At 40.3% G+C, this 17,418-nt stretch overlaps 1 protein-coding gene and 1 long non-coding RNA gene across 2 annotated transcripts in view; one reads left to right on the top strand and one right to left on the bottom strand.

Moving 5' to 3' along the window:
- LOC132420435 (uncharacterized) overlaps positions 1-17,418 on the bottom strand; it is a 93,908-nt gene that overhangs the window by 30,358 nt on the left and 46,132 nt on the right. The window lies entirely within an intron of this gene.
- Positions 7,980-9,170, top strand: LOC132419612 (olfactory receptor 6E1-like). Its single transcript, XM_060003510.1, is given in 3 exon segments — positions 7,980-8,589; positions 8,591-8,650; positions 8,652-9,170. Coding segments are annotated over 3 exon segments (1,092 nt in total). The 5' UTR covers positions 7,980-8,076.

The following is a 17,418-nucleotide window of genomic DNA, read 5'->3' as shown; positions in this document are numbered from 1 at the left end:
CTCCCCGCTTAGACTCAGCCTGGGGTTGGGAAAGGGCAGAGTACAATGCTCCTTCCCGGGGACCCAGCAGTTCTGAGCTATTCTGTTTTCCTCTTCAAGTCTCCTCTTTCCCCTGTTATGCAGAATCTCAGGAAATAAGAAGCCTTGCCCTGACTCATCAGGTTTTGTCTAGGCCCTGAGTCCTAAACTTGAAAAGGCTTTATTCTGCCTTCTGCAGTAACATTTCTTTCCCAGTTTTCTTACCGAAATGGGAGGAATAAGACAGCTCAGAGGGATAAGAAATACCCATAAAAAAAAAATGGTTAACAATTCAAAACCCACCACATGGGTACTGTGCCAGATGTTTGAAAGACAAAGAAAAATATGATTCAATTTCTGATGTTAGGATCTGTCCAGGGTCACCCAGCTAGTAGGGAAATACAGAGGAAAAACTCAACAGTGATAATATTATATTTAGTGCAATATCAGAATTTATATTTATAGATGAGAGGAATGTGGTTGGGCTGGGGGTGGGGGGAGAACTGCTCAGAAAAGTTTTCTCATGGAAAACTCGATCTCATTTTTGCCAAAGTTAGAAAGGCATTTCAGGTAGAAAGAACAGCATATGTAAAGGTATGGAGGCCAGAGAGAACCTGATATTTTCAAGAAGGACAGGCAGTTTGGTTGAAGACTAAGCTATGGAAAAAGAATCATGGAAGAAGAAACTGGAGCAGTAGGTGAACCCAAGATCAAAAGGATGCTACACTAGAAAGCTTACATTTTACTCTGAAGGTTAATGGAGGCATCCAATGATTTTAGGCTGGAAAATATTATAACCTGTTTTGTGTTTTTAAAAGATCACTCTAGTAGAATGTGAGGAACTAAAGTGAGAAAGATATTAAAATCCAAGTAAGAGGGCTTCCCTGGTGGCGCAGTGTTTGAGAGTCCGCCTGCCGATGCAGGGCACACGAGTTCGTGCCCCAGTCCGGGAAGATCCCACATGCTGCGGAGCGGCTGGGCCCGTGAGCCATGGCCGCTGAGCCTGCGCGTCCGGAGCCTGTGCTCCGCAACGGGAGAGGCCACAGCAGTGAGAGGCCCGCGTACCGCAAAAAAAAAAAAATCCAAGTAAGAGATAAAAGAACCCAAGCTAAAGCAATAACAGTGGGGATGGAAAAAAGAGGAAATTTATTTGCAAGATATTTTTGAGGCAAAATTACAGAAGTTGGGGTAAGAGAGTAAAGGAGAGAAAGGAGTCCAGGAAAACTCCCCAAATTCTGGCTTGGGTGACCAAGGAAATGATGATACCATTCACATAAACAGGAATACACATGAAAAGGGCAAGTTTGGGCAGAAGTGGATGGGGGGAGAGAGGAGGATGATACATTCACATTTTTTCATTCATCTAAAAGATATATGGTGAGAAATCATGTTGTCAACCCTGTCCCTCTCTACCCCAAACTACCACCTGCAACAAGTATTGTTGTTTTATTGGTCTCTGGTATATTCTTCCAGTCAGTTTTATTCTTATCTTTATTTATATTAGAGTATAGTTGATTTACAATGTTGTATTAGTTTCAGGTGTACAGCAAAGTGATTCAGTTATACATATACAAGTATCCTTTTCAAATTCTTTTCCAATTTAGGTTCCAGTCAGTTTTAACACATTGGCTTTAAGGCACCCAGGTAGAGCTCTTCAGTAAATAGTTGGATAGATGGTTCTGGAGTTCGAGAGAGATACCTGGGCTCATGAAAAATCAACTCAATATCAAAAAATCAAATAAGCCCATTTAAATATGGGCAAAGAAACTGGGTAGACATTTTTCCAAAGAAGACATGCAAATGACCAACAGGTACATGAAAATATACTCAACATCACTAATCATCAGGGAAATGCAAATCAAAACCACAGTGAGATGGCACCTCTTACCTCACACCTGTTAGGATGGCTATTATTTTTAAAAAAGAAAGAAAGAACAAGCGTTGGTAAGGATGTCAAGAAAAGGGAACCGTTGGAACTTCCCTGGTGGTCCAGTGGTTAAGACTCCATGCTCCTAATGCAGGGCGCCCGGGTTTGATCCCTGGTCAGGGAACTAGATCCCACATGCCGCAACTAAGAGTCTGCTTGCCACACCTAAAAAAAATCCCGCATGCCGCAACTAAAGATCCCGCATGCCGCAATGAAGATTCTGCACGTGGCAATGGAGATCCCATGTGCCGCAACTAAGACCCAGCACAGCCAAATAAATAAATGAATATTTTTTTAAAAAAGGGAACACTTGTACACTGTTGTTAGGAATGGAAATTGGTACAGCCATTATGAAAAACAGCATGGAGGTTTCTTTAAAAATTAAAATAGAACTACCACATGATCCAGCCATCCCACTTCTGAGTAAATATCCAAAGGAAACAAACAAAAACATTTTTTTAACTGTTAGGACCTCCTTGTGGTCCTCAAAGACCTTTACTGGGTGGTTCTTTCCAGAGAGGGAGCCACACACTGACAGGGCTGTGGGCAGGCATTGCTTCCAGCTCCCCACACCTTGGGGGAAAAAACTGTGGGCAAGACACTGACTTCCATGGTCCATGATCACTTCTCCAGGGACACAGAGTTGAGCAGCTTCTCTATCAAGTCCAGTGGGCTAGCAGCATGCAGCGGCAGTAGTAGCCCTTAAGGCCCAGTGCATCCCGGGTGTCCCCCTATTTCAAAGAAATATCGGCAATCTGTGTTTTTTGCAGCATTACTCACAACAGCTAAGGAAACAACTTAAGTGTCTGTCACCAGATGAATGGATAAGGAAGATATGGTTTATATATATATAAAATGTAAAAAAATTAATAAGCAGAAATCTCAGTTAAATAGAATTGAGAGACCAGAAGGGGGAGTTCTCACACCCTGCGACGATAGCAAAGCCCAACAGGAAGAAGAAAGACTCCCTTTCTTTCCTGGCAAGGACTCAGCCAATGAAAAGTCATGGACGCTTTGTTTACTATAGCCCTCCCAACTTCCTTTTCCTCTCTATAAAAGCATTTTCCTTCCCTTGTAGCGCAGGGATTTTCACACGGCTCACCATGGTTGCAACCCCGAGTTGCTGATCCCAAATAAACCCATCTTTGCTGGAAAAATATCTGGCAGTCTATTTATCTCAGGTAGACAATACAATGGAATATTATTAAATCATAAAAAAGAAGGAAATCTTGCCATTTGCAACAACATGGATGAGACTGGAGGGCATTATGCTCAGTGAAATAAGCCAGACAGAGAAAGACAAATACTGTATGGCATCACCTATATGTGGAACCTAAACAAACAAACAAATAAAAAGTCCAACTCACAGAAACAGAGAGAATGGTGGTTTCCAGGGCCTGGGAGGGTGGAAGAAATGGGTAGGTATTGGTCAAGGGTACAAACTCCTAACTATAAGATGAATAAGTTCTGGGAACCTAATGTACAGCACGGTGTTCATAGCTAGCAACATGGTATTTTATACTTGAAGTTTGCTAAGAGAGTAAATCTTAAGCATTCTCACCAAACATGCATACACAAAAATGGTAACTACGTGAGGTGATGTATGGGTTAGTTAACTTCATTGTAGTAATCATTTCACGATGTACACAATCATCACACTGTACACTTTAAATATATACCATTTTATTTGTCAATTATACCTCAATAAAGCTGGGGAAAAAATAATCCTAACCTTTTCATTTCCTTCCCTTATTTCTCTTTCCCCTAGGACCCCATCTTCTATCATCTCCTAGCCCCAGTGAGGTAGGGACCAGGGTAGGATTAGCCAAGGTTCTATATTACTTGTGATGGTTCCTTACATCCCTGTAATAATAGGACTGCCTAATATTAGACAGGAGCCCCAATTTCAGAGGAATAATTAGATTTATCACTTTAACTAAAATTAACTGCTATTCTTGATCTGAACAAACAAGTGAAACTTTTGTTTGCAAAGTTGTAGTAAGTAACAGCCAAGAGAGTTGGGAAGAAGCTGAGTGAGGCTCGTTATACTAATTCTCCAGGGATCACAAGCACCATAAAACTTAGGAGAAGAGTAGATCCCTGAAGAAAACAAAGTTGCAATCCGAATCCCTCAGCCCGTATGTCACCTCCACAAAAAGATGTGTTTATTCCAGGAGTAGCTCATTCACTGTCTTACAGTGCCCCATTGTCCGCAGAAGAAATACCATCTCGCAGAAACTTGCCCAACGTGAGAATGTAATAAAAGTCTTTATCAGTTGAAATGACCCCCATTAGTTTAAAAGGAGGATGAAGGAAGATTCCACTAAATGATAACTGAACTCTTCCAAGGCTTCTCCCAGGATGAGCTTGCTGAAATGTGGAAAATTTCAAAACATTCTGGACTCATCAGATCCTGTGAGCTGAATGATGACCAAGTCCAAGGAAACCATTCTCCCATCCGGGAAACGCCAGCTGACCATTCAGGATACTTTGGAAAGGAATAGTTATTCTTAAAGAATAAGATCTGCATTTAGAGCCCACAGACAATATTGCAAGCACAAGAAATACCCATGTGAACCAGGTATCTTCTGGAATCCTGTGAGTAGTGTATTTGGAATGGCCTGACTGGGACTTCCCCAGAGGGCTGCTAGACACCTAACCCTGGGCCTGAAGGGTAATCTCCACCATGGCACTGCAGAGGATGGCAGAGCAGCAATGGCTTCCCCAAACCGTCCTCTTCCTGGCACTTGTCTTCACTAATTTTTATAAGATGTGGCACATCAAGCACACACACTGGGTCTCATTTGTAACTTCAGCCCCACCGTCCAGGTAAATGCTAGGCAAGTCAACGTTTATCCAGGCAGAACCATTAAGTTACTCACATTGAGGAGATTTGCCTGTCCCACCTTGTGCTCTGTGTAACTGTCCCCTTGGAAAACCCAAAGCTCTGGAGAGCATCAAGGCTGGGTGAAACTCTTAACGCTTTTCCTTAGGAGAAGATCTCACCCTCCTTCTAAGTGTGCTAGAACTATCCAGAAGGCAAGACGAACCTCCAGGGCATCCATAGAGACTTTCCCACTGGCCACTGCATGACTGACCCTTAAACAATGAATGGGGCTTCCCTGGTGGCGCAGTGGTTAAGAATCTGCCTGCCAATGTAGGGGACACAGGTTCGAGCCCTGGTCCGGGAAGATCCCACATGCCGCGGAGCAACTAAGCCCATGCGCCACAACTACTGAGCCCACGTTCTAGAGCCCGCTAGACACAACTACTGAAGCCCGTGCACCACAACTACTGAAGCTCACACGCCTAGAGCCTGTGCTCCGCAGCAAGAGAAGCCACCGCAATAAGAAGCCCGTGCACCGCAAGGAAGACTAGCCCCCGCTCGCCGCAACTAGAGAAAGCCCGCGCGCAGCAACGAAGACCCAATGCAGCCAAAACTAAATTAATTAAATAAATAAAAATTTTTAAAAAACAAAAAAACAATGAATGGTGTGAGTGGATGGTGCAGCCATGCCCAGGCTCTCAGGCTGCCAGGCAAGTCTCCCCTTTCACTCACCAAGCCTGAAGGATAAAGGGAGAAATACCTGAATTCATGAAGTGGACCCCTTCTCTTTGTATTTGGAAGCCCCTCCCCCTGGCTGTTGACCTCCCATTTGATACAGGAAAAAAACAGAAGTTTATCAAGCAGCCCTGTCTGTGAGCTAGATCCTTAGGCTAATCACAATGTCTTTTCATGGTTTATCTGTGCTAAGCTCATGATTCAGTATGAACCCACAGCTTTCTCCTCACCTTCCACTCCCATCCAACTCTTCCTCATCTTAGTCTCTATTCCCACTTCTCTTCCAGTGTGTCCCACCAGGACTTCGCCTAAATGATACTCATTCTATTAGCTCCTGATGATGTGTCTGGGTATCACATTCATGTTGTGTCCTGCTTCTGTCCTGGAAAGAGCTGGGTACGTTTCTTGGCTGCCTGGGCTCACCTTTGAACCAAATGATTGGGCTACAGAGAACTCTTTTTCAAATCGCTGAGTATCTAAGCAATATTGCGCCTAGAAATAACCCCTGGGGAATAGCCCTTAGTTACATCCTCAGAGGCTGATCAACTATTTTGTGTTCTTTAGTAACTGTCAACAAATGTTATATACAATAGTAGTTTGTGGAATAACTTTGAAGAGTGCAGCCTTGCTGAAGAGAAGGCAAAACCATAAAAAAGAGAAAGTTTATACAGTTTACCATTTCATCTTCTCTACTAATATCCCCTAGCATCTCCTTCATCCCAGGTACCTAAACTGGGTCCCAATCTTATTCTCCAGTGACTGGTAAATAATTCTTGCTACAGTTCTGCCTGATCATTAAGGGAGTAGTTGATAATGCTTAAGGAAGGAAACTTCCAGGGATGTGGACATTTAAAAAGAGATCTTTTGTAGGGTTTGGGGTTTTTTGTTGTTGTTCTTGTTGGGGTTTTTTGTTTGTTTGTTTGGGGATTTTTTCAAATACATTTATTTATTTATTTTTGTCTGCGTTGCGTCTTCATTGCTGCACGTGGGCTTTCTCTAGTTGCGGCGAGAGGGGGATACCTTTCGTTGCGGTGCGTGGGCTTCTTATTGCGGTGGCTTCTCTTATTGCAGAGCACCGGCTCTAGGCGTGCAGGCTTCAATAGTTGTGGCTCGTGGGCTCTAGAGCGCAGGCTCGGTAGTTGTGGCGCACGGGCTTAGTTGCTGCGTGGCATGTGGGATCTCCCCAGACCAGGGATCGAACCTGTGTCCCCTGCATTGGCAGGTGGATCCTTAACCACTGAGCCACCAGGGAAGTCCTGTTTGGGTTTTTTTTTTGCGGGGGGGATGTTTGTTTTGGTTCTGGTTTTGGTTTTGGTTTGCTGCTGGAAGCACTCTAGCAGACCCAAACAGACCTCTGTCCCTTTACTAGCTAGAACTCCAGACTGTCTCAAAGATGGAGAGTTTCCCCTTAGAGAATCTTTGTGGGGAGACATCTCCACCATCTAATGAGGAAAAGCAAACCCTCTTCAGATGGGCCATTTTAACAGACTACTTGACATATTACTCTGCAATGTTACTGTCCTCTAGGAAGTACTACATAAGCAACATGTCCTCAACCTATTCTGTGTCAAACAACACCAAATCCAACTCACAGACATTTGAGGTGTTATTCACTCATTCAGTAAATATTTACTAAAGCTGATTATTTCAAGAAACTTGTTCTAAGAGCTATATAAAAAGCAAAGATTAATAAAGACATCTTTGAGCAACAAATGAAAAACAACCATAAAATATAATAAAAGTTGAGTGATATATAACAAAACTATGAGAGATACAGAGACTCAGGCATTCAAAAGAGAAGGCTTCATGGAAATGACAGAACTTATTGAGGAGAGACTTAAAGGATAAGTAGGATTTGAAAAGGCTGATGATTCCAAGTTGAAAGAATGCCATGTGCTAAAACATAGGTGCATAAAATAAAGAATAAAAAAATCACAAAGGGTTTATTGTATCTTGAGCCCATGGGAGGATGTAATCAAAGGAGACCGTGGATATATCATATGAGGATGGATCATTAAGAATCTTAAATACCAAACTCCCACTAAGGAATTTTTATTTGTGCATACATTACTTGGATTTTTCTCTTTTTGATTGGTAAGAGTTGTGCTTTTCTCTCATAGATTTCCTCTTGTCTTTTTATTAATCCAAATACTAGTGAAAGGCATCGAATTTTCAGGTAATATTGAATTAGCAACAGAGTGTCTATGCATTCTCAATCAGTTTACCTGAGGATATGGATCTGTGTAGTGAATGGCTAAGTTAAGCAAAAGGTTATCAGTCTCAAATATGAACTACTTATGGATGAAGACCCATTATTAGAATAAAGATAAAAATGAAAGGTAGTGAAAGCAGGGTATAATATTAGAGGCAAAGTAATGGTTGAAGAATTAGAAATAAAATTTTGGTTAACAAAAGTAAGCAAGAATAATTTTTGGTTTGGGGTCTTACTTAGGCCCCCCTGCAACACCACTCTCGCCTCTAACACAGAGACATACCAGGGACCATACATGAGAAAGAAAGCCCCAAGGGAGCTCTGTAAAACAAAAATAAAGGACTCCTTCAACTCAAAATGCAACACTCACCACTTTTTCCTATCAATTCCAAATGTCCTCAGATCCCCAGAACATCACGACTCCTGGTGCAGCACACCTCTGATTGGCCATCCCCAGCAGAGGTCAGAGGAGCCATGGGGAACCACACCACTGTCACCGAGTTTGTCCTGCTGGGGCTCTCAGATGCCTGTGAGCTGCAGATGCTCATCTTCCTGGGGCTCCTCCTGACCTGCCTCCTCACTCTACTGGGGAACCTCTTCGTGGTCCTCACCCTCATGGACAGGCACCTCCACACCCCCATGTACTACTTCCTCCGCAACTTTGCCATCCTGGAGATCTGGTTCACCCTGGTCATCTTCCCCAAAATGCTGTCCAACATCCTGACAAGATACAGGACCATCTTCCTGGCAGGTTGCTTTCTTCAGTTTTTCCTCTATTTCTTCCTGGGAACCACAGAATTCTACCGACTGGCAGTGATGTCCTTTGACAGGTATGTGGCCATATGTAAACCCTTGCGTTATGTCACCATCAACGAGCAAAAGGGTCTGTGTCCAGCTAGTTCTTTGTTCATGGATGACAGGATTCCTTATCCATCATCGTTCCAAGTTTCATCATATTTCAGCAGCCATTCTGTGGCCCCAATATCATTAATCATTTCTTCTGTGACAACTTTCCACTCCTGGAACTCATATGTGCGGACACAAGTCTGATTGAGCTTTTGGGTTTTATTTTGGCCAACTTCAGCTTACTGGGCACTCTGTCCATGAAGGCCACCTGCTATGGCCACATCCTTCACACCATCCTGCAAAACCCCTCAGCCAAGGAGAGGCAGAAAGCCCTCTCAACCTGCTTCTCCCACATCACTGTTGTCTCTCTCTTCTATGGCAATTGCATCTTCATGTATGTCCAGTCAGGCAAGGGTGGCCAGGGTGAGGACAGGAACAATGTGGTGGCCTTGCTCAATACCATGGTGACCCCGATGTTCAACCCCTTCATCTACACCCTGAGGAACAAACAGGTGAAGCAGGTGTTTAGGGAGCAGGTGAACAAGCTCTTCTTACAAAGATGTACCGGACCTGAGAGGAGGGGAGGAAGTTACCTCCTTGCCTGAACCTCTGCAAATGCAGCTTCTGTCCTGATCTCCATGAACTATCCCCTCCTAGATAGTTTTCAGCATGTCCTCTAATCTACAGTGGTTTCTCACATGCATCATTATTGGCTCACACAGTCTTCTCAGAGTACAGAAAGCTCAGCGTACCACAGCTATGTCTGGTATGTCTTAATGTTTCTGACCCTAGCCTATACCTGAGTTTCTTAATCTTGCCTAATTTTTAAGTTATAATTATAAACTTAGCATACCTTCTTCACTAGAACATTTCAAAATTGATAAAAAAAATACTCTCAGTAAGAATATATTCATGATAGACTTCAGAAATATTATATATACAGAAAAATTAATGAGGTGGAATGGCCAAGAAACGTTGAACAAAAAAAGTATCAGGTATTAAAAACACTAACTTAAAAACAAACAAATGCAACAGTGGAATTGGATACCCTAGAAAGATAATGCAGAGTAGACATAAAGATCTAACAGATAATTAAAGTAGACTTTCTAATCAGTAAAGAAGGTCAAGTCAATAAACGATGCCAAGACTACTGGCTATAACCACATTAGAAGACTTCCTTTAAAAAAGATTGAGGTCTAGTACATAGTTGGTTATTTGGGTGGGGGAAAGGTTAGAGCAGAATATCAACTTAAATGTTATATGTGCCTTAAATATTTATTTGAAATTAAAACCTAGAAACACATATGTACTCACTAGTCTATAAATATCCTTTTCTTTGAGAATGAATATAATGACTTGTAGTATTTCTTGTTTAAACCACATTCATAATATGAAATTTCAAGATTGGTTTCAGCAGCACAAAAATTGTAAAGATGCTTAAGAAACTATCTGTGAGCAGAATTCTAGCATTTTCGCTTTTTGTTTGTCTTTTGCCAGTCTTCACAGTCCTTGCCCACACCTCAGTCAACAATTTTTTTCCTCAATAGTCAATTTTTTTTTCAATAGATTCCAATATGGAATCTACTGAAAGGAACTGACTTCATTTTCATAGAAATAGTTTTGTTTTTAATACTCGTATTTCACTGGCTTATCTTTATTTAATTAAAATGTCATTACAATAACAAGTCCAACTATTACATCAAGGCTTAGAAACAACTGATTTTTGGTACAAGCCAACTGAAAGGAACAATAATATGCATGGGGGGGCTTCCCTGGTGGCGCAGTGGTTGAGAGTCTGCCTGCCCATGCAGGGCACACGGGTTCGTGCCCCGGTCCGGGAGGATCCCACATGCCACAGAGCGGCTGGGCCCGTGAGCCGAGGCCGCTGAGCCTGCGCGTCCGGAGCCTGTGCTCCGCAGCGAGAGAGGCCACAACAGTGAGAGGCCCGCGTACCACAAAATAATAATAATAATAATAATAATAATAATAATATGCATGGGTACAACAGAAGCCTACTAGCTGCAAAGCTAGTAGTTCCAAGGCATGCTGTGGACATCAATGATTTTTAGAAGCAGTATAGCACAAAGACTGAGAACAGCTACTAGAAACCCAGGTTCAGAACTCAGCTATTAGCCATTTGATCTTGAGTAAGCAATATTTCTTTGCAACTCAGATATATATGGAGATAATAATAGTATCTACCTCATAGAATCCTTATAAATATCAATGTATTAATATATGTTAGAATGCTTAGCACAGGGCTTGGTACAAAGTTAAGTACCATGTTAAGTGTCAGGTACTGTTTTACTGAAGGAATAAGCTGAATAAATGAAGATAAATTGAAGAGATTACCTAGTACCTTGAAGAAAAAGTTGTTAGATCCTCACCTCATCTCTTAAACTGAAATAAATTCAGGATGAATTAAGTAGATAGATATAAACCATGAAAAAGAAAATTTAGGTAAAAATTATTTTATTAAAGACATGTAGGGAGCTTTTTTGATGGAAGAAATATAAAAATAAGTTTACAAATTTGGCTATGTAAAATTTTTAGACTTCTTTATATCAGGAAAAAACCCATAAATGCTGTAATGGCCATATGTACTTTCTATCTACCTGCACGCATTTCCCATTCTTAAAGTAGTAGGTCCCTGATCTTTCTCAGTAAGGCCCTTCCCCCACTCAGTTCATGGAGCTGGGGTGGTGGCGACTTCATCCCTAACCAGTCAGAGCATGACCATGGTTATTGGCTCAGGAATGGCCATATCACTAAAATCAGGCCAGTGAAACCAAACAAGTCTCAATTCTGAGATACTTGTGGGAACTGGTGGAAGAGTCTCTCTGCTGGACTTGAGGTTGGGAGAAAGTAGGGGAAAAAGGAGAGAAGACACAAATTACCAATAAGGGGAATAAGAAAGTGGATACCACTATGAATTCTATAGGAATTAAAGAGTAATAATGGAACATTATAAACAACTTATGTTAATGTTTTTGACAACTTAGATGAAATGGATAAATTTCTTGAAAGACACAAGCTACCAAAGCTTACCCAAAATAAAATAGATAACTCTAGCAGTCCTATATCTTTTAAAGAAATTGCATTTGTAGTTAAAAACTTCCCCAAAAAGAAAAGTGCAGGCCCAGATGTCCTCATGGTTAACTCTACTAATTACTTTAAAAAGAGATAATACCAATGCTATAAAACTCTTTCAGAAAACAGAAGAGGAAGAAACACTTCTCAAATTAACCTATGAAGCCAGCATTATCCTGACCAAAATCAGACAAACATACTAACAAGAAAGAAGTTACCAATATCCTTCAGAACATAGATTTTAAAATTCTTAAAAAAACTTTAGCAAACTATTTCCAACAACATAGCAAAAAGGTAATACATCCTTGACCAAGTGGGGGTTATCCCACAATTACAGGATTGGTTCAACAACCAAAAGTCAATCATATGTAATTCACTACATTAACAGATAAAGGAGAAAAACCATATGATCATCTCAATAGATGCAGAAAAAGCATTTAACAAAGGTCAACCCCCATTCATGATTTAAAAAAAAATGGATAGCAAACTAAGATAGAAGAGATATCTTAGCAAACTAAGATAGAAGAGAATTTCCTCTAGCTGATAAAGGATACTTATGAAAAACCCACAGTAAAATACTAAATGGTGAAAGACTGAATGCTTTCCCCTAAGATTAGGAACAAGAACTTTACAACTTCTACTCAACATTGTACTATAGGATCCCAGCCAATGCAATGGTAAGAAGAAATAAAAGGCATGCAGACTTATCATAAAAGGATGCTGAATTTTGTCAATGGCTTTTTCCTCCATCTATTGAGATGGTCATGTGATTTTTTTTTTTTTTTTTTTGCAGTACACTGGCCTCTCACTGTTGTGGCCTCTCCCGTTGCGGAGCATAGGCTCCGGACGCGCAGGCTCAGTGGCCATGGCTCACGGGCCCAGCCGCTCCGCGGCATGTGGGATCTTCCCGGACCGGGACACGAACCCGTGTCCCCTGCATCGGCAGGCGGACTCGCAACCACTGCGCCACCAGGGAAGCCCGGTCATGTGATTTTTAAAATTATTTACTTATTTATTTGGCTGCGCTGGGTCTTAGTTGCGGCACGTGGGATCTTCATTGCAGTGTGCAGGATCTTCGTTGAGGCATGCAGGATCTTTAGTTGCAGCACGTGGGATCTAGTTCCCTGACCAGGGATCGAACCCCGGCCCCCTGCACTGGGAGCGCAGTCTTAACTGCTGGACCACCAGGGAAGTCCTGATCATTTGACTTTTATCCTTCATTTTGTTAATGTGGTGTATCACATTTCTTGATTTGTGGATGTTGAACCATCTTGCATCCATGGACTAAATTCACTTGATCATGGTGTATGATCCTTTTAATGTACTGTTAAATGCAGTTTGCTAAACTTTTTTGAAGATTTTTGCGTCTGTGTTCATCAGGGATATTAGGTATAACATTTTTTTCTTGTAGTGTCCTTGTCCAGCTTTGGTATCAAGGTCATACTAGCCTTACAAAATGAGTTTGGCAGTATTTTCCCCTCTTCACTTTTTTGCAAGAGTTTAAGAAGGACTGGTATTAATTTTTCTTTAAATGTTTGGTAGAATTTACCAGTGAAGCCATCTAGTCCTGGATTTTCTTTCTTTTTTCCTTTTTTTTTGGGTGGAGGGGTGTTGATTACTGATTTAACCTCCTTACTAGTAACTGGTCTGTTCAGCTGATATAAAGGGAACCTACCTCTGCATAATAAGGGCCATATATGACAAGCCCACAGCTAACATTTTACTCAACGGTGAAAGCTTTTCCTCTAAGATTAGGAACAAGGAAAGGATGCCCACTCTTTCCACTTTTATAGTACTCTTTCAACATAGTACTGAAAATCCTAGCCAGAGAAATTAGGCAAGAAATAGAAACATAAAGACTCCAAATTGCAAAGGAAGAAGTAAGGTTGTCTTTATTTGCTGATGACATTTTATATATAGAAAACCCTAAAGACTCCTCTAAAAAACTGTTAGAACTAATAAACGAATTTAGTAAAGTTGCACAATGCAAAATCACCACACAAAAATAGATTGTATTTCTATACATTAATAACAAGCTATCAGAAAGAGAAACTGAGACAACAATCCTATTTACAGTAGCATCAAAAATAATAAAATACTTAGGAATATATTTTACCAGGGAGGTAAAAGATCTGTACATTAAAAACTATAAGACATTAATGAAATAAATTGAAGGGGACATAAATACATGGAAAGATATCCTGTGTTCATGGATTAGAAGAATTAATAGTGTTAAAATGTCCATAACTACCCAAAGCAATCTACAAATTTAATGCAATCCTTATCAAAACAATCCTAAAATTTGTATGGACCCACAAAAGGCCTTGAATAGCCACAGCAATCTTGAGAAAGAACAACAAAGCTGGAGACATCGCATTTCCTGATTTCAAACTCTATTACAAAGCTATAATAATCAAAACAATATGGTATTGGCATAAAAACTCAGTGTTAACAGAACAGAGAGCCCAGAAATAAACCTATGCATATATGCTCAATTAATTTTTAACAAAGGAGCCAAGAATATACAACAGGTAAAGGATAGTGTCTTCAACAGGTGTTGAGAAAACTGGATATCCACATGCCAAAGACTGAAACTGGACCCCTACCTTACACTACTCACAAAAAATCAACTCAAAATGGATTGAACATAGACCTGAGTCCTTAAAACTCCTAGAAGAGAACGTAAGGAGTAAGATCCTTGACACTGGTCTTGGCCATGATTTTTGGATATGACACCAAAAGCAAAGGCAACGAAAGCAAAATAAACAAGTGAGACTGCATCAAACTAAAAAGTGTCTGCATAGCAAATGAAACCATCAACAAAGTGAAAAGTCAACCTATGGAATGGGAGAAAGTATTTGCAAGCCATATATCTGATAAGGGATTAATATCCAAAATATACAGAACACATAAACTCAATAGCAAAAAAAAATAAACAACCCAATTTAAAAATGGGCAAAGAGCCCGAATAGATATTTTTCCAAAGAAGACATACAAATGGCCAACAGGCAAATGAAGAGGTGATTCACATCATTAATCCTTGGGGAAATGCAAATCAAAACCACAATGAGATATCACTTTACACCTGTTAAGATGCCTATTACTAAAAAGAAAAGAGATAACGAATGTGGGCAAAGTTATGAAGAAGAGAAAACCCTCATGCACTGTTGGTGGGAATGTAACTGGTACTATCACCATAGAAAACAGTATGGCGATTCCTTAAGAAATTAAAAATAGAAGTATCATAAGATCCAGCAATCCCACTTCTCGATATACAACCAAAGGAAACAAAATCATTTTTTCGAAGAGGTATCTGTATTCCCATTGCAGCATTACTCACAATAGCCAAGGTGTAGAAATAACCTAAAAGTCCATTGACAGATAAATGAATAAAGAAAATGTGGTATATATAAATAATGGGATATCATTCATCCTGTAAAAAAAGGAGGAAATCCTGACATTTGTGACAGCATGGATGAACCTGGAGGGCATTATGCTAAGTAAAATAAGCCAGACAGAGAAAGACAAGCACTGCACGATATCACTTATATGTGGAACAACAACAAAAAAAAACTAATAGAAACAGATAGTAGAAAAGTGGTTGTCAGGGGCTGGGGTGGAGAAAATAGGGAGAGGTTGGTAAAAGGGTACAAACTTTCAATTATAAGATGAATAAGGTATGAGGATCTAACGTGTAATGTGGTGAGTATAGTTGATAATGCTGTACTGTATAATCGAAAGTTGCTAAGTGAATAGAACTTAAATGTTCTCACCAAAATAAAAAGGTAATTATGTAAGGTGATGGGTATGTTAATTAACTCTGGGGTTATCCTTTAACAATATATACATCTATCAAATCATCGCCTTGTACACTTTAAATACCTTACAGGGGTTTCCCTGGTGGCGCAGTGGTTGAGAGTCCGCCTGCTGATGCAGGGGACGCGGGTTTGTGCCCCAGTCCGGGAAGATCCCACATGCCGCAGAGCGGCTGGGCCCGTGAGCCATGGCCGCTGAGCCTGTGCGTCCGGGGCCTGTGCTCCGCGGCGGGAGAGGCCACGACGGTGAGAGGCCCACATACCGCAAAACAACAAACAAACAAACAAAAAACCTTACAATTTTATTTGTCAATTGTACCTCAGTAAAAAGAAAAAAAAGGGCACACAGTTTGGGGGGTAGGAGGAGGTAAAATTGTCTTTGTTTTCAAATGATATAATCATCTATGTAGAAAATCCTAAGGAATCTACCCAAAAATCTTCCCAGAATTAATGAATAAGTGTAGTAAGGTTGTAGAATACAAGATTCTTATAGAGAAGCCTATATGCTAACCTATATGCTAGCAGTAAACAATCAGAAATTGAATTTTTTTAAAAAACATTTACAACCACACCAAAAAATATGAAATACTCAGGGGTGAATTTAACAAAAGATTTTTAAGACTTGAATATGCAAGTTTGAAAACAATAAAACTGTACTGAGAAAAATTAAAGACTTTAATAATAAAAGGAGAAATATATTGATGAATTGCAAGACACATTATTATTACGATGTCACTTCTCATAAATTGCTGGTGAAATCATAAATTGGTACAATTTCATATTATCTAATGAAGTTGAAGAGCTGCATAACCCACAACCTACTAAAACCACTAAATCTAGCATTTGCCCTGGAGAAACTCTTGCATGTGTGTCCAGGAGATATGTCCAAAAACATTCATAGCCACACTGCTAGAAACTGGGGGGAAGAAACTGATAACAATCAAAATGTCTTTCCACAAAGTAATGGAAAAAGCAATGTTACGTAGTGGAATACTATACAACAGTGAAAATGAATGAATGATAAACCACATACTTTAACACGGATGACTGTCAGAAACATAATATTGCAGTAACAAAAGAATATACACAATTTGATGCCATTTATATAAAGTTCAAAAATGTACAAAGATAAAAATATATTGTTTAGGAACATATACACATATAGTAAAACGATAAAGGAAAGCTAGGGAAAGATAAGCTCAAAAAATTCAGGACTGCAGTTAGTTCAGGTGGGAAAAGAAGATGGAGTTGGAGGGGCACATACAGACCATCAACAGTGTTGATGTCCTATTTCTTAAGCTGGGTGGTAGGTACATGTGTGTTCATTTTACGGTTGTCCTTTTATCTTACGTGTAGATTATAAATACACATAAGTATTTATTTAATGTATAATAAAAAATTTTAAAATAAAATACAATTAAAATCCCCATGAGAAGCACTTCGAGCCAAAAATAATGGCACACAACCTGCTGAGAATTACATATAATCCTGCCAAAAGCTGGCTGAGGACTTCTCACTAAAGGATATGAGGATGACAGATAAGAGGAAAATGCAGGTATTTCATTTTGAGTAATGTATAGTTTATTTGGCGAGGGTGGAGGGGCAATAGGCCTTTATAATAAGTAGAGAGATTATAATATTTAAAAAGCACTTACGCAAGCATCGTATCAGTTGAGCCTCATAACAGTTTTTTGAGATGCAGTACCTAGTATTTGGTCTCCATTTTTCAACAGGGGAAGCTGAGAGTCTCATAGGTTAAGGGGACATGTCTAAGATCACACCACTGCTGGTGAGTGGCAGGGTCAGAACTGGAATCCAGACCTTTCAGTTCCAGGTCGAGTGCACTTCCAGTGTACAGATCTGCTCACCTTGAGGACAGCGTGGAAGCATGTGGCAGGGAAAGAGCTGCCAGGGGGATGTAGACTCAGAGAGGAAGAGTGGTGGGAAG

Source organism: Delphinus delphis, chromosome 2 (genome assembly GCF_949987515.2).
Source record: "Delphinus delphis chromosome 2, mDelDel1.2, whole genome shotgun sequence".
NCBI classification, from domain to species: Eukaryota; Metazoa; Chordata; class Mammalia; order Artiodactyla; family Delphinidae; genus Delphinus; species Delphinus delphis.
The sequence above is the reverse complement of the archived record's forward strand: the minus strand, read 5'-3'. Positions and strand labels throughout refer to the sequence as shown.